Source organism: Corvus brachyrhynchos, unplaced genomic scaffold (genome assembly GCF_000691975.1).
Source record: "Corvus brachyrhynchos isolate BGI_N302 unplaced genomic scaffold, ASM69197v1 scaffold365, whole genome shotgun sequence".
Lineage (NCBI taxonomy): Eukaryota > Metazoa > Chordata > Aves > Passeriformes > Corvidae > Corvus > Corvus brachyrhynchos.
The window spans coordinates 897,153-924,926 of NW_008239544.1; the positions used below are offsets into that span (position 1 = coordinate 897,153).

The 27,774-nt window shown below is 54.9% G+C and overlaps 1 protein-coding gene across 2 annotated transcripts in view; it reads left to right on the forward strand.

Moving 5' to 3' along the window:
* ACSF3 (acyl-CoA synthetase family member 3) overlaps positions 1-26,577 on the forward strand; it is a 50,984-nt gene extending 24,407 nt beyond the window's left edge. The window contains exons 7-10 of one of the 2 annotated variants that reach the window (XM_008639152.2): positions 7,718-7,844; positions 24,145-24,279; positions 24,789-24,900; positions 26,378-26,577. In XM_008639152.2, coding sequence (XP_008637374.2) covers positions 7,718-7,844; positions 24,145-24,279; positions 24,789-24,900; positions 26,378-26,495 — 492 coding nt within the window. In that variant the 3' untranslated portion in view covers positions 26,496-26,577. Of the gene's footprint in view, positions 1-7,717; positions 7,877-24,144; positions 24,280-24,788; positions 24,901-26,377 lie in introns of those variants that run through there. The other variant, XM_017741370.1, reaches the window with a different exon arrangement.
* The last annotated feature ends 1,197 nt before the right edge of the window (positions 26,578-27,774 follow it).

Consider the following 27,774-nt stretch of genomic DNA (forward strand, 5'->3'; position numbering starts at 1 on the left):
GAAGTGGGTGTCAGGGACAGCACAGCTTTGCCTGCTTGGAGTCATCCCACATCTTGCTCCAGGAGCCACTGGCATCCAAAGCAGTTCCTCAGCTTTCCCCCTTCCTCAGGCAGCTGCCTGCGGAGCCCGTCTGACCGTTCAGCCTCAGTAATCCTTACCCACAGCCCCAAGTGCTTCCTCCCCTGGGGTTTTTTCCCCTGAATTTTTGGCAGCTCTCCCCGTGGCTGTGGCGCCCAGGAAAGGGTTACAGCTCTCCAGCTCTGAACGTTTCAGTTTGCTTTGTTCAGTGCAATGCATATTTCATACGCTCAGCTTCCCAGCTGGCAGAGGCCTGGAAACCCTGCAAGCTGTCGGGTATTGTCTCTCTCCGTCTTTGCTTGTTTGTTTGTTGGGTTTTTTGGGTTGTCATTTTTGTTGGATTTCTCTTTTTTTTTTTTTTTCATCTTTCCCAAATTGCTCTCTCTCACGAAAGCCCAACCCTGGTGCTGACAATGGGGGGCTATCAATAGCTAAATGGCTTCACAGCTGTAGCCAAGGCAGGGCTGTAGCCAGGGCTTTTATGGCGAGCAATTGCCTCGTGCAGAGGCTGCAGAGGGAGCGTGGGGACGGATGGCTTGCAGGAGCTGGCAGCAGGAGGGGGCTGTGCCGTGGGCTTCCCCCCCTTCCAAAGGTTGTAATTATCTCGTTGTTTATCCATATGCAAGCTGTGGTCCTGGATGGGAACCGGCTCGGCTGTGGCCGTCCCTCCCCAAAGCCACCAGCATCTCTGTCCCCTCCTCCCCGTGCCCCCCGTGTCTGTGCCATCTGCTCACAGCTTGCTGCTGGTTGCCAGCACCTCGGCGGGGCTGGGGGCAGCTGGCACTGTCACCCGTGGTTGTGACTGCAGCTCTTGGCCGTTGATGTCCCTGTGGAGGAGACCAGGAGCGGCTCCACCTCGCTTGTGTTCGTCCCAGATCTCTGGAGAACCTGTGGGGAGGTGCCCAGGGAGCTGCCAGGGTCGTCTTGGAGGAGTGGGCACCCCCGTGGCTGCTGCCCGTGGGAGGTGTGGGTCTGGGTACTTGGCACGTGTTTCCCTGTGGAATTCTCCTCATCCAGCCAGTTATTCCATGACATGTGGTGTGACTGTACCTGGCTCTTCTCTGGAGGCCAGAGATGGGCACGTGCCAGCCGTGCCTGGCGTTCCTGAGAATGGCCAGGTACAGCCAAGATGTGATTGCCTGGCCTGGGGAGTCCTGTCTCTGGCTGTCCCAGAGGAACAACCAACGGAACACTTGTGTTGTTCCTTTCCTATCCCAACCAGACCTCAGCCTAGGCCCATTCATTCTTTGTCCTCAGTGCTCCTGCACTTCCAGAACAGCTCTCCTTCAGTTCTCCGCAGGTTTTCTTGTCCCTGCTCTACCCCATCCTCATGTATTGGTACCTCAATGGTGGACTTTACCTCCAGCATCCCCATTCCATCTCTCACGAGCAGCTTTTCCTCAGCTCCCTGATCTCTTCCATCAGGGAGTGTGGGCAGTGTGTTGTTGAAGGCAGTCTGGATTAGATCTGCAGCTTTTCTTCTATCTTCAACCCCAACCCTTGGGATTTCTGGCACGATCCACCTTTGGTGAAAACACTCTGCATTTATTCCCATTTTCCATTTGCCTCAGCTTCTTCCAAAACCTCCTTCCAAAGCCCTCGCAGTGCTGGACACTGCACTTGTGTCTGTTCCAATTACCATTTTTGTTTCCCCATATTTCTCTCATCTCCTCAGGATCCTGTTTTGTGTCCTGCCCAAGTAATTCAAGAGTCTCCACTTTGTTGCCCAGGCTGCTTTTGTTCCTGTATAAACATTTTAACTGCTTCTCATTGATCACATCCAGTTCCTTACTCAACCTGGGCATTGATTCCATTCTCAGATGTATTTATATCTCCTTCCTTCTTTCTGTCTGCCCTCTGATTATTTTTTTTTATTTGTGGCCATCGCTCTATTTATTTCTTCCTGGTAGTAGAAGTGGAGGCAGAGGTTGCAGTAGCATCACATCCCCTTGTTTCTCAGCTGGAAACTCTTCCATCACAGGGACAGCCTCGATCCCAGGAGAGCATTTCCTTGCACATGGAAGTTGAGTCCATCTGTCAAGAAGAAGCCTCTTTCCACAAGTGTTTCCTTTGAGCTCACCTTTGTCACAGCACCCCTCAGGGTCTCTGTTAATCTCTCTATTGTTGTTTTATTCTTCCATAGAATCCCAGACTGGTTTGGGTTGGAAGGATGGAGCTTACCTCGTTCCATGGGCAGAGACACCTTCCACTAGAATATTGCTCTTTGTAGCTGAGGGAAGATTTGGGATGTTTGTGGAAGAACCCTGGACATGGTGGGGAGGTGCTGAAGGAAGAGGAGCAGTCTCTGTCCCAGAGCTCTTGCAGCCAAGGGGAGCAGGGGCTGGCTCAGCATGGGAAGCAATTAGAGGTTGTGGGGCGGTGTGTGTGCAGCCACAGCTCATCAGAGCCTCCCCACCGCCACTTTTAGGGGAGGCTGATGGAAACCAAACCAAAGGTGGGCCACTAATTGAGTCCTTGCCTGGTCCTCTGCCTGCCCCGGGCCCGGAATCGGCGCGAGGGCACATCAGGAGCCTTCCCCTAACAAGGAGGGCCGGGGGAGTGGGAAGATGTGCTGACATCTCACCTCATTTATTATCCCGAGAAGCCTGTGAACGACAGGGATGAGAGCAGCAGCGTGGAGAGCTGTTGGCATCTCTGCAATAGTGTTACACATTTAATTTATGGTGTTAATATAGATCAAGAAGTTTTGTGTCCACGGAGCAATTGTGGGGAGGACTGACCTTTCCCAAACTTGGCTTGTTTTCTGTTGTGCTTTTGGGATCATCTGGAGCTAATCAGGCTGGTAACTTAAAAAAATCAGTATTGCCTAAAAATATAGACAATCACTTTTGTTTTCTGTGGAGCAACGTTTGCTGTAAGTAGAGGGTTGGGTTGCTTGAAAACAAGTTTCAGTGTTCCAGCTCCACTGTGCACCAGCCTTGCTTTTAAATTTATAACTCTCCAAAATGAAAAGTAAATGGATTGTGTTATTCCCAGCCCTTTTATAAAAGTTAACATTGCAAAAACAGATGTGAAATGTGGCCTCGCAGATTACAGCCTGAGCTTGGGGTTTTTAGGTTTGGGTTTTATTTTTTCCTTACTCTCTCTGTGCTGTGTCCCCGAGGAGCAGAAATCTGCCTTTTTCCAGCAGGAGGAAAATTGTTCTGTGTCTAAATTGCCTCCTGCCAGGCTTGTGTGGATGCTGCAGGACACAGAGCTCCGAGGAACGATAATGCCTTTACAAAAACAGGCAACTTAGCAGGGAATTTTTAATTAGGAATGTGCAGGGAAGTTCAGACTGCCTGGGAATTTGGTAATGCTCTAACAAACCTCACAGTCCTAGGACATCCATTCCAGTATGGCCCTGGGAGACGGTGATTGAAGGCACTGGCAAGCAGATTATTGTCTCCAGCTTCCTTTAGGAGGCAGGTGAGCATGTCCTCACCTCCCACACCAGATCTGGATGTGGTGTGAGCTGGAAAAGCAGAGTCTGGGCCAAGCCTGGAGCTGCCCTGCTCTCTCCAGGTCAGCAGGGGCTGAGCTGTTGGATGCTGTGTTCAGCCTGGAGCAAAGGAGGCTCAGGGGGGACCTTGTGGCTCTGCACAAGTCCCTGACAGGAGGGGGCAGCCGGGGGGGTCGGGCTCTGCTCGCAGGGAACAGGGACAGGAGGAGAGGGAACGGCCTCAGGCTGGGCCAGGGGAGGCTCAGGGCGGACAGCAGCAGGAATTTCCCCATGGAAAGGGAGCTCAGGCCTTGGAAGTGCCCAGGGAGGTTTGGAGTGCCCATCCCTGGAGGCGTCCCAGGAAGGGCTGGAGGTGGCACTGAGTGCTCTGGGCTGGGGACAAGGTGGGGATGGGGCACAGGTTGGACTCAATGATCCTGGAGGTCTTTTCCAACCTCAGTGGTCCTGGGATTCTGGGACAAGGCTCTGGGCCACCAAAGCCTTGAAGGGGTGATTGAGGGGCCAGGGAGGTGTCTGGAGGTGCTGGTGGCAGTTAAGCTCCAGCAGAGGAGTGAGGAGCCTGGCAGGGCATCTGTGCTCCACAGCCTGACCTTGGATCAGCCCAAGCTGGATCAGTCCTTCAGGCTTTGTATCATTTCTGTGCTCTGGGACGTTAAAAAAGCCCAACAAACACCAGGAAAAAGTTCCTTCTCTGGCAGAAGAGCTAAAAGGGCTCCGTCACTTCCATAAACCTCACATATATAAATTATTGTCTTCTATTAGTCACTTAAGGGCTCAGTTGCTTAATTATTTTGATCACAGTAATCATTTATTTACAAGGTGGGGAAAAATGCCAAGCACTTCCAAGCTGAGCAGCACAGCAGGAGGAGGCAGGGCTGCAGAAGCATTTCTTTCCTTCCCACAAGTCGAAGTGCTTTTGCTTCATGGAGTTGTAAGGTCCCTTTTTAAGGTCCCTGCTGAGAGGTGATGCTCTGACCCACAGCCTTTGGTGCTCACCCAGGAAAGAAGTTCAGCAAAGCCAAGTGCAGGTCCCTGTGCAGGAGAAGGCTCCAGGGAGAGCTCAGAGCCCCTTTCAGGGCCATGGGGGGCTCCAAAAGAGCTGGAGAGGGACTGGGGACAAGGGATGGAGGGACAGGACACAGGGAATGGCTTTAAACTGAAATGGGGTAGGCTTAGATGGGATATTGGGAAGGAATTCTTGGCTGGGAGGGTGGGGATGCCCTGGCACAGGGTGCCCAGAGCAGCTGTGGCTGCCCCTGGATCCCTGGAAGTGCCCAAGGCCAGGTTGGACACTGGGACTTGGAGCAGCCTGGGACAGTGGAAGGTGTCCCTGCCCATGGCAGGGGGTGGGACTGGATAAATTTTGAAGTCCTTCCAAGCCAAACACTTCCATGACTCTGTGAGTATTTTGGGGGGTGAAGGGGGAAGGAGGCATCTGGTAGAAGTTAAATGGGTCCCTCTAAAACCTGCTGTTTGCAGCCTGAAGGTATTTGGGTTTTCTCCTAAAAGTCTGCCTTCCTCCCAGTCCCCAGCCCAAGAACACGCTCCCACCTCCTCAACCCTCACCTTCCAGCCTCCCCTCTGTGTCTGCCACATGTTTCTGCTTAGGAGTCCTCCGTGCCCTCCCTGCTTCCCAGAGAAGGACATGCCGCTCTGAGCCTTCCCTGATTCCATTAGAGTGCATTAGGAGCTCCTGTGCCGCAGCTCCCGGCGGAGCGCGGGGCAGAGACCGCAGGAAAACAAACGGCCCCTTTGAACAAATCCCAGGGCCCAGTGCCAGGCGGGGATTCCCAGCTCTTTACAAACCACCCTCCCAATAAAGAGGTAAAATGGGAACGGGGGGAAATATGCATTTTCTAATCACCCAGCTTTAGGCCTTCAAAGGATTTATTACAACCTTTTATTTCCGTGCGTGGAAAATGGGATCTTATCTCGTGAGCCGGCTGGTCCAGCTCGACTGGGTTTAGAGCAGTGAGCTCTCAGACAACCTTCAGGGCCACGCTGTGCCTGGGTGTTAAACTTGCTGGAATGCATTAAAATATGGCTCTGGGAGAGGGGGAGATCCGTGCACTCAGCAATGTGATGCTTCCAGCAGCTGCTTGTGCTGTGAGCCGTGCGAGAACGACGGGAGCCACCAGGATTGGAGGGAGGGAGGAAGGAAACAACCACCCCAGCCGTGTGCTGCCATCCCCGCTCCCAGAGCCAGGCAGCCTGGTGTACCTGGGATTGTAGAGGGATCAGACACGAGGGGTTGGAGGAGATAAGTGCCATGAACCTTGAATTTTAATTGCTGCTGTTGGGGAGCTGGCGCCGGGGCGGTTTGTGCCCCTGTGCCACGCTGGGGAGCAGTGCCGGTGACATTCCGAGTGCAGCAAGCACAATCCTATTAAGATAACGTCACGGCCTCTCTGTTTTACTGTTTGCAAGCCAGCCATAACATCATTAAATTACACAACAGGGAGGTGCCTGCTGCCAAGGGGCTCTGCTCGAGATAAGATGTGGGTTGAGCCGCTGCCAAAATTTGAGTTGATATGACAAGAAATTTGGAGTGGGTTCAAGGCTTGATTCACACCAGACGTGGCAGTGGGCAGGTAAACACTGGGCAGGATTGATCCCTGGGGCTGTGCAGGTATCTGGCACCAGGGACTCCTGGGCAGGATGGGGCTGGAGGGGTTTGTAGCAGCCAGATTTACACCTCTTCTTGTGTTCAGCGCTGACAAGAAGCAGCCAGAGCCTGGCAGGATGTGTCGGTGAAGCTCAGGGAACTGTTTGCAGGTTCTTATCTCTGCCATCCCCTCCCCAGCCCTTCTGGGGAGTGGGAAGGAGCCTGAACACCAGGACACTGCTCAGGGAAGCTGCTTGTTTTGTGATGCCACAGCTGGACCAGCAGGAAAAGGAGTGAGAAGAAAGAGCTACATCATAAAACTCCACAGAGCCCCTAAGAGCCCTGAACCAGCCTTGCTGGTCCCTCTGTGTCACCCACCATGTCCCTGCTTGTCCATGGAGGCTTTGTGCATCTTATGCCCTTTGTGCCCTTTTTTGTGCCTCTTTGTGCCCTTTTTTTGGATCCTTTGTGCCCTTGCTGCTGCAGGGGTGGAGTTTTGCTCCAGCCTCTCCCGGACCTCAGGTTTCTCCATGCTGTCCTGCTCATGGATAGTCTGGACTTCAGGCTCCCTCTTTCAGATCCCTGGGGAGAACTCACCCAGCACCATCCTCGCCTTGCTATCACTCAGCAAAATTCCTCTTTGCCATTAACAATCTTTCTTTCCTGCAGCATCTTCCAGGCAGGGAATTAATCCCCAGCCAGGGCTCTGGCAGCCTGGGCTGTGTGTGCAGAGATCCCCTCGTCACCTCATCCTCCAGGACAGGACATCAGGAAGAAATTACTTAAAAATGTTTTCTAAGTGTTTTCCATTAGGGAAGCTTTGTTTCCATCAGAGGCTGCAGAGAGCCTGCCCTGCCCTGGGACTGCCTGGTGCTCCAGCGCTGCTATTACAGCTTTCCCTCGTGGCCCTGTTTCTGGCACTGCTGGTTTTCGGGGTCCCAGATGGATCCTGGCCATTGCAGCAGCTCAAGTACAAAGTGCCTGGGAAAGTGGCTTGGAATTCCCGTTACTGAGCTGTTCTCCATGGAGGGATGGAGCCGTGTGTTCAAGCACATCTCATCCCAGCAGTGGCTTTGCACACCTTGGTTGTGGATTTAAACTGACAGAGAATGGGGTGAGATGGAATATTGGGAATGAATTCCTGGCTGTGAGGGTGGGGAGGCCCTGGCACAGGTTGTCCACAGAAGCTGTGGCTGCTCCTGGATCCCTGGAAGGGGTCAGAAAGGACCATCCCTTTCCCAAGGGTATTTCCTGCACGTTTGCATGTGTGACCTCTCTCCCAGCAGCTGGAAGGCATCACCTGGACTGTGGTTCCAGGATGGCAATCCTTGTTTTTGTATAACACAGGTGCTCATTTCCAGTGCTTTGGAATATCAAAAGCACCTGGACGAGCCTTTCCACCTGAGGAAAGAGGTCCTGCAGGTGGACAGGGCGTGGTGAGCTTGGCAAAGGCTGGAAGGGCCCGTGGTGTGGGTCCTGCGGCGTGGGTCCTGCGTGCCACCCTGCACGCTGCCTCCCTGGCACTGGGGGACAGGTGATGGGGACATGCACTCACTGTGTGCCTGTCCTAGGTGACACCGGGCCTGGAGGGACAGGAGGGGGAGCTGCTGGTGAAGGGCCCCTCCGTGTTCCGCAAGTACTGGAACAGACCCAAGGACACCGCGGACGCCTTCACGCCCGACGGCTGGTTCAGAACAGGTACGGGAACGGCCCCCCAGCACCTGGCACAGGGAACAGCAGCTCCGGGTTGGTGCCCAGGGTTGGAGGGGGGTTGGAATTGGGGGTGGCAGCTGGGAGTGCTTCCAAACGCTGGCTCGGGAAGGGGCTTTGCCTGCGTTGGCCGTAGGGAGTCACCGAGTGGCGGGGGGTGTTTGGGGTCCTTTGCTCCTAAGCATAGAATAGCACTGTGGAATGTTCTCCAGGGAATTTGGCTTGGCAGACAGGTGGGATTTGTCTCAATTTACACGGAATCATTAACTGCCAACTACAGCTCCCTGACAGGAGGGTGCAGCCAGGTGGGGGTTGGGATCTACTTCCAGTGATTTGAGGAAATGGCCTCAAGCTGTGCCTGGAGGGGCTCAGGTTGGACATCAGGAGGAATTTCTTCATGGAAAGGGTTGTTCATGGGCAGGGGCTGCCTGGGGAGGTTTGGAGTCCTCATCCCTGGAGGTGTCCAAGGAATGCCTGGATGTGGTGCTCAGTGCTCTGGGCTGGATTGATAAGGTGGGAATCAGTCTCAGGTTGGACTTTATGACCTTGGAGGTCTTTTCCAACCTCAGTGATCCTGGGATTCTCTGATTCCATGATATCCACAGCTCTTGATTTCCCCATTCCCCTCTTTACTGTGTGCTAGCAGTGCTGTGGTGGCAGGAGTCAGGCTGGATTTCTGATGCCTTCTGTGTAACCTGATTTATTGATGGTTCCTGAAGAAGCTGTGATTTATTCTGGTTGTTCTCCCAGAGCAGAGCTCACTCTGCCAGCGGTGTCACCGCGAGTCCCCAAGCCAGGCAGGTACCACGGGCTGGGACCGGAGCATCACCAGCCCTCACGTGGGGTGCAGGGCAATCAGCTTTAAAAATTTTTTTAGTCAACACTCCTGATGAATATTTCAGCTGCAAAGGAATAGCGTGCATTAATTATTGCAAAGAGATGTCTTTAGGAGAAAATGATTTTGAAATTCAGTTTAATTTCATTGTAATGCGCCGCAAACAGGAAGGGAGTATGTGTGTTTAATTGGCTCTCGGGGGTAAGGCCGGGAAGATGGCATGCCTTTGTCACAGGCCATTAGTGATACAGACTGCATAATGAGGGACTACAATCAGCTCACAGCTGCCGGCTCCTACGGGGAGAGAATGATATTAAATAGAAATCAGTATAAATTAAACTTAACCCTTTCACCAACCGAGCAAAGCTCAGGGCTGGAAACAAGGGAGGGGAGCAGAGACAGGAGTGGGGTGTTCAGGGTGGGTCAAGGGGTGCTTGGACAACCCCCCCAGCAGCCAGGTGACCTCCCTGATGTCCCCCTTCCCTCGGGCAGGAGGCTTGAGCTGCCTTCCCCATCCCTACCCCCACTCTGCCTTCCTTACCTTCCTTTCCTCTCCTGCCTCCTGCTCCCTCTCTCGTATCAGGTCGATGGGGCTGGGTTTTTCCCAAGCCTCATTTATCCGGCAGTGCCGGGAGCGATCCCGTGGCCCCATCCTCACCTTGCCTGCCCCAGCCTCATCAGCAGCCTCTGGAGATCACTCAGAGGTGGCAAATGTCCTGTGGTGGTAAAAAACCCTTGAGGGAACAAAAGGGGTTGTGTCCTGTCACAGGGATTGGATCTGGATGGTGAATTATCTCCATTAAGCACAAATTGGTTACTCTGGAGCCAAAACCATCTTGGCAGGATCCAATAGAGGTGAATCCTGGCCACTGCCAGGCTGTAATTCCCTGTATCTGCCACTTCCAGGTCATCCAGGTGAGTGTTTTAAAGGTGAGGCTGAATGCCAGCACAGGGTGTTCCCAAAACCCCGGCGATGGCATTACTGACTCCGTGCCAGCATTCCGCTCACTGCCAACCCCAGTGGGTGTCCCCACCAGTGACCTGCGGGCTACAGGTGGTGGCCAAGTCCCTCAGGGCTGGGGTTTCACAGAATTATGGAATGATTTGCGTGGGAAGGGACCTTAAAGCTCATCCTGCCCCACCCCTGCCGTGGGGAGGGACACCTTCCGTAGGAGCAGGTTGCTCAAAGCCCTGTCCAAAAAAATCAGAAAAAAAACCAGTGACTTTGATGAATTCAAGATTGTGGCTCTTCTGAGAAGCCTCTGAGCTCCTGGTGGTGCAGAGGGGATGTGCTGTTGCTCCCATCCTCTTTATTCCCTGGGATTTGTGCTGCTGTCTGCCGATCCCTCCATCTCTCATTTCCATCCCAGTGAATTTGATTATTTTTATTGTATTAACGCTGTTGACAGAGCTGCTTAGATCAAAGTCCCCTCCAGCCATTTCCAGGGAGACTGCTGTGTTTCCACCTGCTGTCATACATCCAAGTGGCACCAAGCCCTCAGAGACCAAGCCGAGCCCAGAGGAAAAACGCCTGTGGGCATCTGGCTCCTGTCCCTGCCGAGCCTTCCCAGCTGTGCCAGGCCCTGCCAGGTGAGAGGCAGCCTCCAAACACTCACGTGCTGCTGAGAGGGGAGGAGAGGAGAAAATAAAGAAGGAAGAAGTTTTTTAGGATGAGGCCCTGGCACAGGGTGCCCAGAGAAGCTGTGGCTGCCCCATTCCTGGAAGTGTCCAAGGCCAGGTTGGATGGGGTTTGGAGCCAAAACTCCTTCACTGCGACAGTGGAAGGTGTCTCTGCCCATGGCAGGGGGTGGTACTGGGTGGTCTTTAAGGTCCCTCAGAACCCAAACCATTCTATGATCCTATGAGCAAAATCAAACCTTGGGAACTGGAGGAGAGCAGCAGAGAAACAGCAGCTTCCCTGGTCATCCATCCGTCCGTCCATCCGTCCATCCACCCATCCATCCCTCCATCCATCCATCCATTCCTCCATCCCTCCATCCCTCCATCCATCCCAGCCTTGCCCTGCCCACGTGGGTCAGGCTCTGGCACTGTCCCTGTGTTATCCCTGCCCAGGAGGCAGCAAGTGCCTTTGGCAGCCTGAGGAGGCTTTGGGAGCGTGGTGGGTGCCCACCGTGGTGCCCAGGCACTGCCCCTCTCCCCACGTTTCCCTGCCTGCACAGGGATTTCTCCAGAGGAATGTGCCCATCCAGCCGTGCTCCCCGAGGGAAGGCCAGCTTCCATTCACATTTGCCCATACATCCAGAAAATTAGAATCTGGTGTATTCAGGGAGATTTATTTTCAATTACAGGTTAAGGCTGAGACATGAAATAGCACCGGGTTTGAAAGTAGTGCATAAATCCTGCAACAAATCCATGTATCTCTGCTCCGTATAATAAGATTTTATTGATTGCTATATTGTATCTGTCAGAATAAAACTCTCTTAATGCATGCATCAGGATGGAGAAGATAGAGAGCTTGTTGGGAGTAGAAACTGATTCGAGAATCAATGCACTTTGATTAATATGTCGTTAAGAAAGTAAGAGTTATTTAACTTGTTTGGTGCACATTTCGGAATGATGACTCATCTTTTAAATTTCTTTCTTTGAGCTGCAGTTAAGAAACCCCCACAACCTTGGAGCTGTTTTTCACATTGTTAAATCTTGGTTTGTCAGTGAATTTTTGCTGGACCCTTTTGCACAGGTCACAAACGCTCCTGAACCCCATTAATAATAAATCCTATGGCCCAAAACACTTCCCCATATCCTGTTGTTAAGGCTTTAGAGGGAGAACAGAGTGGAGCTGGTGTCTCTTTGTTCCTTCTGGATGTTCTGCAGTGAAAGAGGGGACTCTAGGGAAAATAAAACAAGACAAACCAAACCAACAACAACAAAAATAAGTTATTTTTCCACTGTGGTTACAAATCCAAGCACCAAGGACAAGCCCTGGCTTAGCTGGGAGCATCTCACTCAGCACTGGATTCCCAGCTTGCTCCAAAAATGGAACATGCTTTTGCTGCAGCCATGAATCCCAGTCAAGGGAAGGATCCCAGTGACTCTTGACTGATTTCAGCGACCTCCTGCTGTCTCTCTATCATTTTCAGACTGAGCTCTCCAGTCCACAACTGACAGCAGCTGCAGATCCTTGCCATTCCCAGCCCCGGCTCTCGGAGATTCCATAGAATCACGGAATAGTTTGGGTGGGAAAGGACCTTTCAAGGCAATCAAGTCCGACCCCCATCATGACTGGAGCCCCAGGAGCGGCTGAGGGAGCTGGAAAAGGAGGCTCAGGGGGAACCTTCTGGCTCTGCACAACTCCCTGACAGGAGGGGGCAGCTGGGGGGGGGAAACAAGGGACAGGATGAGAGGAAATGGCCTTAGAGAAGGTTTAGGTTGGATATGGGGGGAAATTTCTTCATGGAAAGGGCACTGGTGGAGTCCCCATCCCTGGAAGTGTTCAGAACACCTGGATGTGACACTTGGGGACATGGTCAGTGGTGACCATGGTGGTGGTGCTGGGCTGATGGTTGGACTTGATCTTTAAGATCATTTCCAGCTAATTCCATGATTCTCTGATTTCCACCCCTTCTGATGGGAAAGGCAAAGCTTCCTGCAGTTTTCCAGCACAGAGGAATGTGGTGTTTGTAGGAAGGACCCCGCGCAGGTCATCCTTGGCCAGGCACAGCCCATCCCTCCTCTGGGGCTGCTCCCTAAGGAGAAGGAGCAGGATGCACCCCCATCCCTCTGGCACAGGCTTTTCCCGGCGCTTGGCTGTCCCCAGGGAGCAGCAGGTGTTTCCCTGCCAGGGGAATTGCTCACATCCGTGGGTGGAGCACAGACACCTGAAGGAGAAAATACTTGAGGCTGATCAAGGCAGATTATAAATAGAAATGCATCTAATTAGCATCTTAATCTGCAGGTTTTCTGTTTGTTTGCAGTGGCTTTCCTACTCACAAATCCAGCTAATGCAAATTCTATTTTTAAAGAAATGATTCCTTAATTGTAATGCGTTGAAATTAAGCGAGTTACCGGTGTGATCCCACCGGATGGAGTGTGGGCTCCTGCCTGCAGGAGCTTCTTTTGGAGCCTGGCAGGGATCAGCTCACGGTGGGGCAGGATGGCAGCGCTCACCTGCTGCCTTTGGAAGCAGCTTAGAGCTGGGGGCCACCTTCCCATGACTGACATGGAAGGACACCCCCAAAAATGCCAGCTGGACCCAGACACAGCTCCGTGTGCTGCTGTAGGAAGGAGATCCCACCAGATATCCATGGGGCAGGAGCAGAAGCCACACCAGGCATGTGCTGGGCTCCCCGTTCCACCCAGCCCCAATTTAAGAGGTGTTCCTAAAATTAAAAACATAAAGATGAAATATTTTCCGGTATATCAGCCTTTATCAGCCCCAAATGTTCCTAACACACACCCTTCCAACACTTTGGAGAGAGAATTCCCTTCTCCTTATTCCTTTTCCTTGAGGATTCAGTATTTCCAGGTTTGCCTGACAGCTGGAAGCCCTGGGGTCACCAGGACATGGGAGGGGTGGGACGAGATGAGCTTTAAGGTCCCTTCCAACCCAAAACACTCTGTGATTCCCTGATTCTATGATTCTGTTTCCTTGCCTGCTGGTGAAACTGATGTTTTCAGCAGTTCAGAGTGACTTGGGATTTTTGTAGCTGTAAATGAGAGCAGCTTTTGGCACAGAATTTGTTTACTCTCTAAAGCTCTGCTCTCGTCGTATCAAACATCTTGGATGCCAACCCTTTCCTTCTTTGAGAACCTCTGCTGCACTGAGGCTCGTTTCCAAAGGCGTGGAGCAATTGCTCCCCAGCTGAGAGATGGTGGGAACAGCAGGCACCTGCAGCTCCAAAATCCAGGCTCTTCCCTCTTGTTCTGTGTCTGCTTTTGCCCCTCGAGCTGTGCTGCAGCAGTGCTGCTTTCACAGCCTGGAGGGAGAGCCTGGAACGAACCCCTGACTGCTGGGAATCATTCTTCCCCATCCCATCTTACTCAATTCCATCCCATTTCAGGGATTTAGGAAGAAATCCTTCCCTGGGAGGGTGGGCAGGCCCTGGCACAGGGTGCCCAGAGCAGCTGTGGCTGCCCCTGGATCCCTGGCAGTGTCCAAGGCCAGGCCCCAGGTCAGTGCATGGAAAAGAAGAGGTGATTCTCCCTTTTGCTAAGGTTTGATCATCCTTCAGTGGCTGCAGGGAGCAGAGGGATCTGCTCTAATATTTTTATTATTGCCATTGTTATTTTTTGTTACCACACTCTTCAAAGCTCCACCAGCCACGTTCAGCTGTGCAGCCACACCTTGGAGCATTGACTTATTTATTACTCTTTGAGTTTTCTTTTTCATCTGGTTGTCTGCAGGGATTTCCATAAATACTTAAATGCTAATGTGAAAAAAAGAAGCGTTTTTCATTTTTACTTACCCATTTTCTTTTCTGGCTGGTCCTCTGGGCAAACCCATCTGCAGTAATTCAGGCTGGAGGAGCAGGGGGGGGTCCCTGCTCAGCCTGCTTGTGTCATATCAGTCACCCATGAGTTCCTGCTAATGAGGACTGAACCTCCAAACTCTTGGCTGCCTGGTTTGCAGAAACCTTCAAGGTTTGCCTGGTTTTTCCACTGTTTTCCACTGGAGCAGCGTGGCCCCCTTGGAGTGGGACGTGCAGCCTGGGGAGCGTTCATCTGCTCTTGTCCTGTGGCTGTGAGGGCTTGGAGAGGCTCCTGGTCATGCTGCGCTGAAGAAATGAGATAAAAATGAGGAGCAGCTCCTCTGCCAAGGGCAGGCAGGATCTGAGGTGCTGCCAGGCTTTGCCAAGGCTGAGTTTCCATTTGGTGCTGTGTTCTCCTGGCCACGTGCCGGCGCCCAGGGCTTGGCTGGCAGAGGCCATGCGAGGGTGTCCAACCCAGGCCAGGCCGAGGCTGGAGCAGCGACCATCTGCAGCAACCCCTGAGGCCCAGAACAATAGCACAGACATGGTGCTTGGTAGCCAAACCTGCTGCACACTGGGGTGTGCTGGGAAGTCTGGCTTGCAGGGGATGGGAGAGGGGATGGGATGGGGAAGGCATGCAGTGGATGGTGCTTTCCCCACCCCAGGGGGGATCCTGTGTGCAGACATGGTGGGACACTGACACGAGAGGGTAATGCCTAAATGCTGTACTGACTTCTTCCCTGTGCTCAGAGAAGGAGAAAAGTCCTCTTGGGAGAAGGGAAAGGTCTGTGTGGTGGAATGAGCCCACTCACGGGGGCCAGGATGGGGTTGTGGAGGGGGAATTTGGATGGTGAAGGAAATAGGATGTGCAGACAAGCCAGGAGGGTCAGTGGGAATCACCCTGACTTCTCACCCTGACTGAGAGGTGCAGTAAATGTGAGGAGCCTTTGGAAAATACACGTGAGGGGAAGGAATCCCTGATGGACCAGCTGAGACAAGGGGTAGCTGCACTCCTGCTCTGCCCAGAGGCAGGTCCCCAAGTCCCTCTGTCCCCTGGCTGGAAGCAGGGTGGGCAGAGCTCAGCTCAGGCTTACAGGGTTCAGTCAGGTTTGTCTTACCTGCTCCCTTCACCTCCCAGGTGCCTGAGCTGCTGCCAGCACTCCTGGCACCACTCCATGTTCCGCTCTGCCGGCGCAGCCACACAGCGTGGGGAGGAGAGCCTTATTAGCACAGCTCTTTGTGAGATGCCCTTGAGTGATTTATTTTTTTCCAGGTGTAAATGCCAGGGGAGGCTGTTCCAGTGCTTCCCATTCTTTCATCTCGGCAGGGTTTTGCCCTTTCTCCCAGCGTGGCTCTGACAGCAGGCTCAGCGCTGCTGCCTGTGGAATACAAAGTTCCCTGTTAGAGAGCATGACAGGAATTCATTCCAAGCTGGGCCTTTCTTTTTTTTTCATTTCTGATTTTCTCTTTTCCTCATGCTGGCTGCTCCAGGAACCTCTGGAGAAGTTTTGAGAGTGGGGAGTCCATTGTTTAACCCCTTTCTCCTGGGAACAAGCAGCTTGCAGATGACCCAATGCCTCTCACAGATCAATCATGGAATATCCTGAGCTGCAAGGGAGGCATTAAGATCATCAAAGTACAAATCCTAGCCTTGCCCAGGCATCCCAACAATCCCAGCCTGTGCCTGAGAGCAGTGTCCAAACACTCCTGGAGTCTTGGGGCCGTGCCCATTCCCCAGGGAGCCTGGGCAGTGCCCAGCACCCAGCACCCAGCACCCAGCACCCTCTGGGGGAAGAACCTTTTCCTGATACCCAGCCTAACCCTCCCTGACACAGCTTCACGTGGATAGATAGAAAGCTGCAAAGCAGCTTTGAGCTGTGATACAATTCCCACCCCATGCCCAAATCCAGAGCGAGGAACCAACACGCTGAGGCATCTGCATCCCTGTATCCCTTGGCAGCAGCCACGAGGGCACTCAGAGCGTCTGTCCCCCCTCACTGCCTCTCAGCTGCTGGGAGCCAGGCAAGCACAGGGGGAGGGGAGGATGGCCCTGAGCTACAAATCTCCTTAACAATTTTACTGTGTAAATAAATGGTGCTGCACACCCACCTGCTGCTGCCGCCGCTCCCGGCGATGTTCGTGGCAAGGTGCGGGAACAAACAGCGATTCCCTTCCAGTGGGTTGGTTCCCTTTCTCAGGAGCCATTAAATTACCTCCAGATTTCACGTGGGTGGCTAAATCCTGCTCTGCCCCAGTGGCCAGGGGCCCACAAGGCATGACAGCCATTGATTGCTCTTGGATGTTGGTGTGGGAGAGGCGTGGGAGCAGCCAGTGTTCTCCTTGAGATACCGGTGTCCTCGGATGGTCTCTCTTGTGCCAGCAGGATCCTCCAGGCACAGCGGGAAGGGGTCTTCATTTCTAGGGGGGTGAAGCAGAGCCTGCTCTGAGCCTGGAGGAGGCTCTGGGATGGCGTTTCACAGAATCACAGAATGAGTTTGGTTGGGAGGACCTTAAAACTCATCCAGTGCAACTCCCTGCCATGGGCAGGGACACCTTCCACTGTCCCAGGCTGCTCCAAGTCCCAGTGTCCAACCTGGCCTTGGGCACTGCCAGGGATCCAGGGGCAGCCACAGCTGCTCTGGGCACCCTGTGCCAGGGCCTGCCCACCCTCCCAGGGAAGGATTCCTTCCCAATATCCCATCTAAGCCTCCCCCATTTCAGTTTAAAGCCATTCCCTGTGTCCTGTCCCTCCATCCCTTGTCCCCAGTCCCTCTCCAGCTCTCCTGGAGCCCTTTAGGCCCTGGAATGGGCTCTGAGCTCTCCCTGGAGCCTTCTCTTCTCCAGGTGAGCACTCCCAGCTCTCCCAGCCTGGCTCCAGAGCAGAGGGGCTCCAGCCCTGGAGCAGCTCCATGGCCTCCTGTGGACTCTCTGCAGCAGCTCCACATCCCGATGTTGTGGACTCCAGCTGGAACCTGCCTGGAGAACAGTGCCGAGCTCACCTGCCTGTTCCCACCACAGGGACGGGTCTCGGGCTGCAGCTGCTGAGCCGCTCTCCTCCTGCCGCTGCCGGGCCCTGCCGCAGGATTTTGGCAGCAGATGGGAGTGCTGCTGCCAGCCGGGGCTGCCCATGCCAGGATAGCAGCTGGACCCAGGAGTACAGTGCCAGACCTTCTCCCAGTGCCAGTGGCTCTGCTGGGCAGGGCTGGGACACCAGGAAAGGCTTTGTCCTGCACCCGGGGAGCGAGTGGGAGCCCTGGGAGTGCTGGGGAGAGGGTTTCCTCATGAATAATTGCTGTGGTATTAATATACATGTGAGGTTTTGAGGAGGTTTCAAACTCTCCCCCTCAGGAGCCTTTGATGCTTTATTAATGATCGCGGCGCTCTCCAAACCCTCCGTGCTCCACAGAGGGAGCCGGGCCTCGGAGCAGCCCCGGTATTTTTGGACAGTGTCCCCTGTGAGCCCAAGGAAGGCATTTGCTGGTCCAGGTGACCTGGTGAGGGCAAATGGACTCAAGTATCCCCTAAGAGTCACTCCAAGGCTGTAACACACTCCAAAGGGAGCAGCAAGCTGGACTCTGGGAGCCTGGCAAGTCTCACCCTCATGGTCTGAGCAGGGTGGAAAAGGTGGGGAAATGCAGGAGCTGAAGATTACAGATGGATTGGGATTAACAGGAACTGCTGACCCCTGGGCTGCTGGGAATGCAGCCTGCTTCCAGGGAATGTGTGTGCTGAAGGGCTGGGATGGATGGGGATGACAGGGGAGAGGAGACCCAGTCTTTCCCAAGTCTAATTACTGTTAATTAGCTACAATTAGTGCTCGTGACCTCTGTTGGCAGCCAAGATGGCCGACAGCAGGGACACACATTCCTCACTTCCACACAATAAATCAAGCTAAAGTTGCTCAGTTATTTAGCCTATCATTTAGCATTTCATTAAATGGATCTGTGCACATACATCACCGCTGCCGAGGCGGCGTCACTCCCCTTCAGGAGCAGGGATGCCTCCAATCAATCCCAGCAGTGCCCGAGAGGCTCCGGATCGCTGGGAGCTGCGCCTTCCCAAGCATCCCTCGGGTGCTGGTCACTCACCCAACGCCAGGATTCCACCAGAGAGTGGCTCACAGTGAGGCTGCTGTTGGTCCTGCAGGGAGATGTGGCTTGGAGAGATGAGGTCTCACTTGGGTGGATGAGGTGGAATTCCTGAGGTGGGGACAGTCAGGAAGGTCCCTGTTGGAGGCGGGATGTTGCTTCAGCTGGGCCCTGCTTTGCCACGGTGTCTTCTCCCATCTCTTCTCCTAGGGAACAAGCAACAGGACAGGAGTAAACAGCCTTCCCTAACAGCCTTAGATACTAGGGAAGCTTTCCCCATGGAAAGGGCTGTCCAGCCCTGGCACAGCTGCCCAGGGCAGTGGTGGAGTTCCCATCCCTGCAGGGCTTTAAAAACCATGAGGATGTGGCACTTGGGGACATGGCTTAGTGCTGGGTTTGGCAGTGCTGGGGAACAGGTAGAATAGAGGGTCTTGAGGGTCTTTTCCAAGCTAAATAATTCCATGATTCTCCTAATGCCAGCAGCATTCCCATGACACACTTGGAGGACTCTGCCTCCTGCTGCTCCGGGGTGTGTGGTTGGGCTGCCCGGGAGCAGCCCCACTTGCTCGTGCGGCCCCACGCAATGCGTGCCCTCCCTCTCCCAGTGCTCCATAAATAAATCCCCCAGTCCAGCCTGGCACACTGTATCAATCTTGTTTAATAGACTGGAAAGCTCATTGCACGGCGCAGGTCGCGGGGAACGTCGAGGTGATGGATTGCGCCTTCCCAGAGTCGAGCGCCGCTGATATATAATGAAATATTTATGATTTATTCCAGCTAATAAACTGGAGTGAAGTGTGTGATGTATGTGAGCAGATGGGGGATCTGTGGATGCAGTTTTCGTGGCGTGGGGGGAGGGAAAGGTGGATGTCCATGACGAAGAAGCAGCACTTGGCCACCCGTGCCACAGCCCGGCGTGGTCAGCACTTGGCCACAGAGGGGATGGATTATCTAATTCCTATAAAAAGCCTTTAGCACTTGCCTCGTAATCATTTGTCCACCCCACATGGCTTTTCTGCAGCCTCTGGGAATGGGAACAAACCGTTTCTTTTAGCATTGGGCTTGGGAGCTGCACAGAGAGCTTGTGCCCAGAGGGATGGGAAGAGAGGCAGAGTGACCACAGGACTGTCACTGCTGTGCCACACTCAGCAGCTAACCAGCCCCACTGTCTGTGCTACCTGCAAAAAAATCATTCCCGTGGATTTAGGAGAGTGGTGAGACACTGAACTGCCCTGGAAAGAGCAGGGAAACTTGGACACACGTGAGAAATGTGACGGGCACTTGGAGCTTGCGGCTGCAGGAGGATTCCTGGGAAGGAGCATTTCCATGGTCTGCTGCTGGAGCTGATCTGCAGGCAGGAATACTGTGCTGAAAGGAGGATGGATGAGGACCTTCCTGCCAGCTGCGGCCCCACAGCTGCCTCTGAGTGGTCAGGGGGACCATCACAAGCTCTGGCTGGGCCCCTGCGTGTCCCCATCCATCTGTGGGTGCTGGGGTCAGAGACTCGCTCCCACAAAATCCTCACCTGGCAAAGGAGGACTGAGCCCCCAGATTTTGACTCTGCTCTCCAAAGTGGTGAGGATCAGGATCAGGACTCAAGCTCTTCATCACCTGCCCGGGCTGTTGGACCAATCCTGCCTGGAAAATAAATCATAATCCTGATCACCGAGGTGTGTCTCTGCCAGAGGGTGAGCTCTGCCTCAGCCTGACAGACCAGCAGCATCAACAATGATTTCAGGGAAGTGGGAGGCAGGTAGGAGTTAATCCCAGGGTAGAGCAGAGATCCAGAACCTCCTGCCCACTGCTCCGTGGTGTGCAAGGCCAGTCCTCATCCCACTGGGGCGGCTCCTCCACATCCCACCGCGGCTGATCGCGTCCCTCCGCTGTCCTGCCAGCTGTTCCCGTTTCTGCCTGATTAGCCTCTGGATCGCTGTGCTTGGAGATCCTCTGCTGAAAGGCACCAGAGAAGGGCAAACACTGATTGTTCCAACTGCCTCCCTGCAAGCTTCCCAGGGGTTTTCCAGCCGGTAGCTTGCTGGTCCCCCCACACGCCAGCAATTCCAGAGGAATGTAGGAGGGTGAGTGCACTGCTCCAGCTCTTGCCTCTGGAAATGAGGGATCATCATGGCAGGAGAACAGCTGACAGCAGGGAATTCCTCCTGGAGCTTGGGGAAAAAAAAAGCATAAAGGCTCCCAAAAGAGCAAGGTGCACTGTGTGGTCTGAAGGAGCTCTGCTGGCTGTCCTTGGGTGGCACGTGGTGACTGTCCCCAGAGGAGCTCTGCAGGTCAGTGTCACCTGGAAAAGTGGCTGTGAGACAGTCCTGCTCTCTGTCCCTACTCTGAGGAGCACTGGGCTGAGCTCTGCATGGAGCATTTGAAAGCCAAGAGTTTGCAAAAATCAGGAGTGATTCATTAACAGCAAGAAGGTCTAATTAATATTTGAAAGTGCTCCAACCACATCCTGCTGCTGGCAGGGAAGAGCCCCCCAGCATCCCCGGCGCCGCTCCGGCCCCTGGAGCTCCTGATGAGAGCATTAACTGCCTCCAGAGCAGGAGGCTGAAATAATCAACAAAATCATTTGCCTTTCAAAGGCGAGATTTGCTGTTCCTTGGTATTTTCTGCTGTGCAGCACTTGGTCTGCTGGAGCTGTGGCAGGGGTGAGGGGACATCAGAGCCACGAAGAGCCAAATCCACTGGGAATGATGCTGCTGGACCAGCGCTCTGCTGGTGGCACTGGGCTGTGGGGCTTTGGTTTCAAACCTCGGAGCGCACATCCTCAGGTGTCCGCGCTGTCCTTCCTCCCATCCCCTGCGCTGGCACTGAGAGCCGCTTGGGAAACGCCTGCCACGTCCCCTCTGGAGCTCTGAACACAAAGGAATAGGTGTACAAATACCATGGGATGGGGCAGCAGCTGCCAGGAGCCAGCAATGCCATGTGACAGTTTGCAGATCAGCGCAGCACCGCGTTGCTCCCGGCGCGGCTCCGCGTGCCAGATCGCGGCTCGCACGTCGCAGCCACACTGTCACTGCCACCAAGCTGGTGACACCTGTTACCAAACAGCCTCCCAGGCTTCCGAGGGACATCCATCCCCAGGAGCAGGGCTGCTGTGCCTGGGGTGGGCTCCTGCTGGGAGGCAGCTCTCGGGTATTGGCCTCTCCTCATCACCTGTGTGCAGGATTGAGATCTTGAACTTACAGAGCCCCATTGCGAGGCCACCACTATCCCTGTTTTTCCAGCAGATCCTAGGACATTCCTGACTCTGTATCTAGAGCAGGCTGAAGTCACCCGTTTCACCTAAAAAGTCATTTTTTATGCATACTTCAGCTATCTTGGAGCTCCCTGAAGCCACTCAAGTGTTTCATTTCTCGAGCCAAAGTGTTTCCTAGGTCAATAGTTGGTTGTACCTTTGATGTGGGAACTGTGCCGTGTTTGCCAGGAACAAGCTGCCCCATGGGCGAGGGTGTTGACGCAGGTGAGGGTTTGATCCTGCAGCTCAGCTCAAGGAGCAAAGGGGCTCTTGTTCTCCACATCCTGGGAAGCAGCTGCAGCAGCCTGTTAGTCCCCACGAGGTCTCAGCACTCGGTGAAGGAGGTGCTCAAACTACAGCAGAGTCCCAAGGGCCCTTTTATGTTTGCAATGAGGATTTTGCAACTCGAAGAACCTCATGGCAGAACTCTCTGCAGTTTGAGGTGGGAAATGTTGCTCTCCATTGCACGTATCTCCTTCTGCATCTCCCTGGAAGGGTGGGGAGGGATGGGAACAGGGTGCCCAGAGAAGCTGTGGCTGCCCCTGGATCCCTGGAAGTGTCCAAGGCCAGGCTGGATGAGGCTTGGAGCACGCTGGGCTAGTGGAAGGTGTCCCTGCCCATGTCAGGGGGTAAAACAAGATGGGTTTTAAGGTCCTTCCAGCCCAAACCTGTCCCTAATTCTATGCTTTTAACTGGATAAATCTATCTATAACCGCCTGTAACTCCAGCAAAGGGCAGCCCCCGCCGGCGCAGAGCCTGCTCAATATGCAGCTCAGCAGAGCCTTTAACATTTCGCAGAACAGATGCCCACTGAGCATCTTGAAACAAATCCAAAGGTAGCAGTGACGGCTGCTGTCAGGGAAGCAATAATCCCACGGCCTCAGCAGCCGCAGCGCCGGCGTCAGCCACGTGCCACGAGGTTCTGCTGCCACGGCTTTGTGTGGTGACAGGAGCCGGGTGGAGTGGCCCAGGCAGGCAGAGGAGGAGATGGGGTGTCAGAGACCGTCACCTCATCAGCCAAAATCCCCTTTCTGGTGCAGCTGGCCGAGGGCAGGGAATGCTGGTTGTGGTTCCGAGCTGCATCCTGCTGGATGGAGCAGCTGGGATGGATGGATGGAACACATCACCAGCAGGGCTGCTCATGGGGGCTGGTGGGGCAAGGGACCTACCTGTGACACCCGGGAGGACAGGCACAGTCCTTGCTGGGGCTCTCGGGGCAGCACCACTTCGGAAGCGACACTCAGCACTGCTGGGGACAGTCGTTAAGCAAATTCAGCATCCTTTTAATCGGTCTGGGAATTCCTCACTGGCTCAGGAAGCAGGGAATGCTGGATGTGCCGCTGCACAGGCTGCCTGGTGTGCTGGGCTGGAAGCAGATGGTGCAGGGCAGAGGGTAACGGGGCTGTCCTCTGTGGATGGCATCCCCCAGAGCACTCCGGGCTGTCAGCACGGGAAGTGACAGCCAGGGCCTGGTGCTGGAGAGGAGACAGAAAGGAAGAGACGGGGGGAATTACAGAGCTGGTCCCAGGAGCTCCCAGCAGTCACAGTAATAATGTGACACATCCCCTCACTGTGCTGCGCTGCCAATGGAATGAGGGATCCGTGTGGGAAGCAGCGATGGCGTTTGTGGGGAGCACAGGGGTGGAAGGGGAGCAGAGAGGAGACCTGTCCAGGGATCATTCACCCCATCAGGGCAGAGGAAAAGCAAGTGTGGCTGTTTTCCTGTGCTTACATCCCGAAGAGCGACATGGGAACTGTGTGCCACTGAACCAGGGCTGAATTCCCTCTCCTCTCCCCATCATCTCAGTGTGAATAAGCAGCTCCTGCTCCCCCAGTGCCACCGTTTAATTGATGTCCCCTGACCCATCGTGTCCAGGTGCAGAAGGCAGTTCCTCACAACAGCCACGACTTCCTTCCCCCTCCAAGCAGCCAAACACTCAGAGTGCCCCAGTTTCAAACTCTCCCCCAAGTTCAGAATATTCCAGCCAGCCTTCAGCATCCACGGAGTGCCAAGGGGCAGGAAAATACAGGAACAATTAATCATTCCCTGGCTGAGCTGAGCTGCTCAGGATTTTGGCAGGTGCCAGCTGAGCAGGGACACAGCTCTTCTGGGGAGCAGCCTGGATTTCAGGACTGATTCTGATGTTTCCTTGCTCTGACACTGTGAATCTCTGGGCCCTTGCTGCACCATGTGCAAACTCCAGTGCCAGAGGTGAGCTGGGAACGGGATGTGGAAAACTGCATCACTGCTGGCACATCCTGGGGTACCTGGGCTGGGCTGATTGCAGGGTCACACCTGTTGGACCAAGCACCTTGCTCAGGACAGGCTCATTTTCCCAGTGTCATTCCCCACCATTTTTTTGTGGAATCACAGACTGGTTTCATCTGGAAGGACCTTAAAGTTCATCTCGCTTCACCTTCCCCTATCCCAGGTTGCTTCAAGCCCCAATGTCCCACCTGGCCTTGGACACTTCCAGGAATGAGGCAGCCATGGTTTCTCTGAGCACCCTGTGCCAGGGCCTCCCCACCCTCACAGGGAAGAATTCCTTCCCGATATCCCCTCTCTCCCTGCCCTCTGGCAGTGGGAAGCCATTCCCCCTTGCAGCATCACCAGAGAGCCACATCCACATCCCAGGAAAGGCAGGGGGGATCAAGGGAACAGCCTCTGATGGAGCTGTTTGTTTTCCAGGAGACACAGCAGTGTACAAGGATGGAGTGTACTGGATCAAGGGCCGCACCTCCGTGGACATCATCAAAAATGGAGGGTTTAAAATCAGCGCGCTGGAGGTGGAGCGGCACCTCCTCGCACACCCCCACATCACAGGTCTGTGCTCTCCTGCTCCCTGGCCGTGCCCAGAGGGGACAGAGCGTGGGGACATGGCTCTGGGGACAGCTCTGGCTCAGCAGGTGCACAAAGCCCCCAAGGGCTCGTGCCTGGAGCTCCCTCCCACAAGGAGATGTTTAAGTCCCGCAGTTCCTGCTCTCCCAGGGCCGGAGCTGAGTCAGCAGCAGCTCCTGTCGGATTTTGGAAATGAGACTGTAATTAAATCTGCCCTGCCCTTGTGCATGACCCTGTGCAAGGGGTCAGGAGTGGTGCCCCCAGCTCCCCTCTACACCATCTTCCTCCCCACTGACTCCAGATTCTCAAACCATGGAGCTTCCTGCCTTTTCCATGGTAAAAAGCTCTGTTCTCATGTCAGCCCAGAAGCCCAGGGTGCTTTCCCGTGCTGACATCCCATGGCATTTTCCTCCCCACACCTGAACCCCTCTTCTGCCCCCCTGGGCCCCAGAAGCTGCTCAGGTTCCTGAGTCCTGTCCCTGTTTCCCCTGCAGACGTGGCGGTGATCGGGCCCCCGGACGTGGTGTGGGGGCAGCGCGTCAGCGCCGTGGTGAAGCTGCGCAAGGGCGAGATGCTCTCCGTGAGGGACCTGAAGGACTGGGCCAGGTAAAACCCCACGGGAGGTGAATGAGGAGCACAGGGGGAGCAGGCTCAAAGCCAGCAGTGTCCTCAGCAGGGACATGCCATAGGATCGCAGAGCCATGGAATTGTTTAGGTGGGAAGGGATCTTAAGGCTCATCCAGTGCCACCCCTGCCATGGGCAGGGACACCTTCCACTGTCCCAGGCTGCTCCAAGCCCCAATGTCCAGCCTGGCCTTGGACACTGCCAGGGATCCAGGGGCAGCCACAGCTTCTCTGGGCACCCTGTGCCAGGGCCTCCCCACCCTCACAGGGAGGAATTCCTTCCCAATATCCCAGTCTGGCAGTCTGAAGCCATTCCCCCTTGTCCGAGCACTCCAAGCCCTGTAAAAAAGTCTCTTTTAAAAAGTCTCCTCTTTTCCCGTCTGAGCAAGCCCAACTCTTCTCAGCTTTTCCTCACAGGAAAGATGCTCACTATGCTTTAGGTGGCTGCTCATCCCTAAATCTCCTGCCAGGGACACCGGTGACCCAGCCAGGAGATCCCTTCATCCCCCACCTGTGGCCTTGAGGATCCCCTGGGCTGTTCTGGGGGTACCCTGGTGCCAGGCAGGGGGCTTTGCTCAGGCCCCCTGTACCCCCCTACCTGCCCCCTCCCAGAGTGCTCCCCGCACGTCTCTTCCCATCGCTGTCCCCAGCTCTGTGACAGGGACGTCGCTCTCGTGCCCTTGAAAGCGAAGCCCCGGAGGGTCCGGCTGTGCTCCCTGCCCAGCGCTGGCTCCGGCCCCCGCCCGCCTCCCCCTCTCGCCCTGTCGCTCCCCTTTATTTGTTGTGTCACTTACGTTCGCTTGGCCCCTGTTCTCGCACTCCCTGGCAGGAGACACATGTCCCTCTTCAGAGTGATTCATTTTGCGGCTTTCGCCTGCGATGGTGCTTCCCGGCGACAGGCGCCATCCCGAGTTAGCGGCTCCATATGGCCGGGTGCTGGTGGCGGCGGGGGGAGGAGGCCGGCCGGGGCTTGGAGGGCTCGGCAGACTTGGCATCTCGCATCAGAGTCGGTGCCAGGGCGCTGCCAGAGCCGGGCCCGGCCCCAGCTTGCTGACACACGGGCAGCAGAAGGCAGGAGAGCCCCCCCTCCGCGCTCCGCAGAGGGCACGGGATGATGCTCAGGGCTGTGATCGCTGCCAGGGCACCGACACGCTCCGGGGAGGTGGCTCACCTGCGGTCCCCTCAGGGACTGGCAGCGGGAACACGGGGTTCTGCATTCCTCACACTGCTGCGTGCCCTCGGGGAGGGTCACTGACCCCGCTGAGGAGCCCCCAGCGATGAGCTGCTCCCTGCAGGGACAGGCTGGGAGCAGGCATCCCACCGCACAGCTCCAGAGGGGCTGGGAGCCCAGGGCTGAGCTTAAATGGGCTCCTAGGTGGGGCTGGTCGGGGCTGTGGGTGCTCCCGGGAAGGCTCAGCTCCTTCTGCCCAGCTGTAACTGCTGCACTTTGATGTTGCAGGGACACCATGGCTCCCTACACCATCCCCACGGAGCTGATCGTGGTGGAGGAGATCCCGCGCAACCAGATGGGCAAAGTCAACAAGAAGGAGCTTCTGAAGCGCTTCTACCCAGCCTAGTGCCCACCCGGGGGGGCTTGGCCCTGATCCACGGCCGTTCTGCCCCTGAGGAAGAGCCACAGGGATCATCCCTGGCAGGTCTGGGTTCGCTGCAGCCTAGTCCATGATTATTGTCCGATAAAAGTAGGATTTTTCCTGCCTGGCTGAGCCAGAGCTGCAGAGTTAGGGTTTCCTTGTGTTGGGAGCCACTTGCAGGAGTCACAGAATCCCAGAGTGGTTTGGGTTGGAAGGGACCTTAAAGCCCATCCAGTGCCACCCCTGCCATGGGCAGGGACACCTCCCGCTGTCCCAGGCTGCTCCAAGCCCCGTCCAGCCTGGCCTTGAGCACTTCCAGGGATCCAGGGGCAGCCACAGCTTCTCTGGGCACCCTGTGCCAGGGCCTCCCCACCCTCCCAGGGAATGATTTCCCGGCAGAAATAAAGAATAAATCAAAATCACACATAAATACTGACTGTGTTATCCAGTGCATCCTCCACATACAGGTTATCCCAGCACACTATTGGTAAATCCCGCCTTTATACATGGAATTCTGTCCCTGTTTGACTCCACACGTGAGCTGCCATCCCCAGGGAGTCGATAAAGCCAGTGGGGGACAGCAGAACTGCCCTGTGGGTTCCCAACCAGTGGATCCGGTGCTGAGGGGGTGACAGGGCGCTCCAGCAGCTGATGGGGCTCTGGAAGTACCAGGAAGAGCAAGGAGCAGGAGGAACAAGGATTCTTTGGCCAGGGTCACTAGAGCCCCAGAAATCTGGGAGGACGTGTAGAGAACATGGAGGGGACTGTGGCAGGCACATGGTGCTGGGCCGAGCGGGCTGGGATGGGAGTGGGGCTGGGAAAAAGGGGAAGGGGCTATGGATGGCGACAGGCTTTCCCCACCCCACCTCACCTGCAGAGGGGTCTGGTCACACGCCTGCTCTGTCCATCCCAACACCCCGCCCCCAGCACCTCCTGCATTTCCGTACTTCAGGCTCAAAAGGAATTGTGATGGGAACACGAGGGACACCCAGAGCTCGCCGGCCGCCTCTCAGTGTCCCACAGCCCAGGCACAGGGACACACGTGTGGAGCCGAGCTCCAGCGGGAGGGCCCGAGCGGATCCTTTGTTAAAACATCAACGATGCAGTAAATTTTTTAACTTACCAAATAGATCAATATCAAATTATCATGTCTCGCATTCATAACTCTTAAGCAAGCAACAATGGAGAGAGACAAGGTCACTGGAGAATAAATAGCAGCGAAAGCTCTTAATGATCTATCATTCTTGACAACCCCGGGCACCCC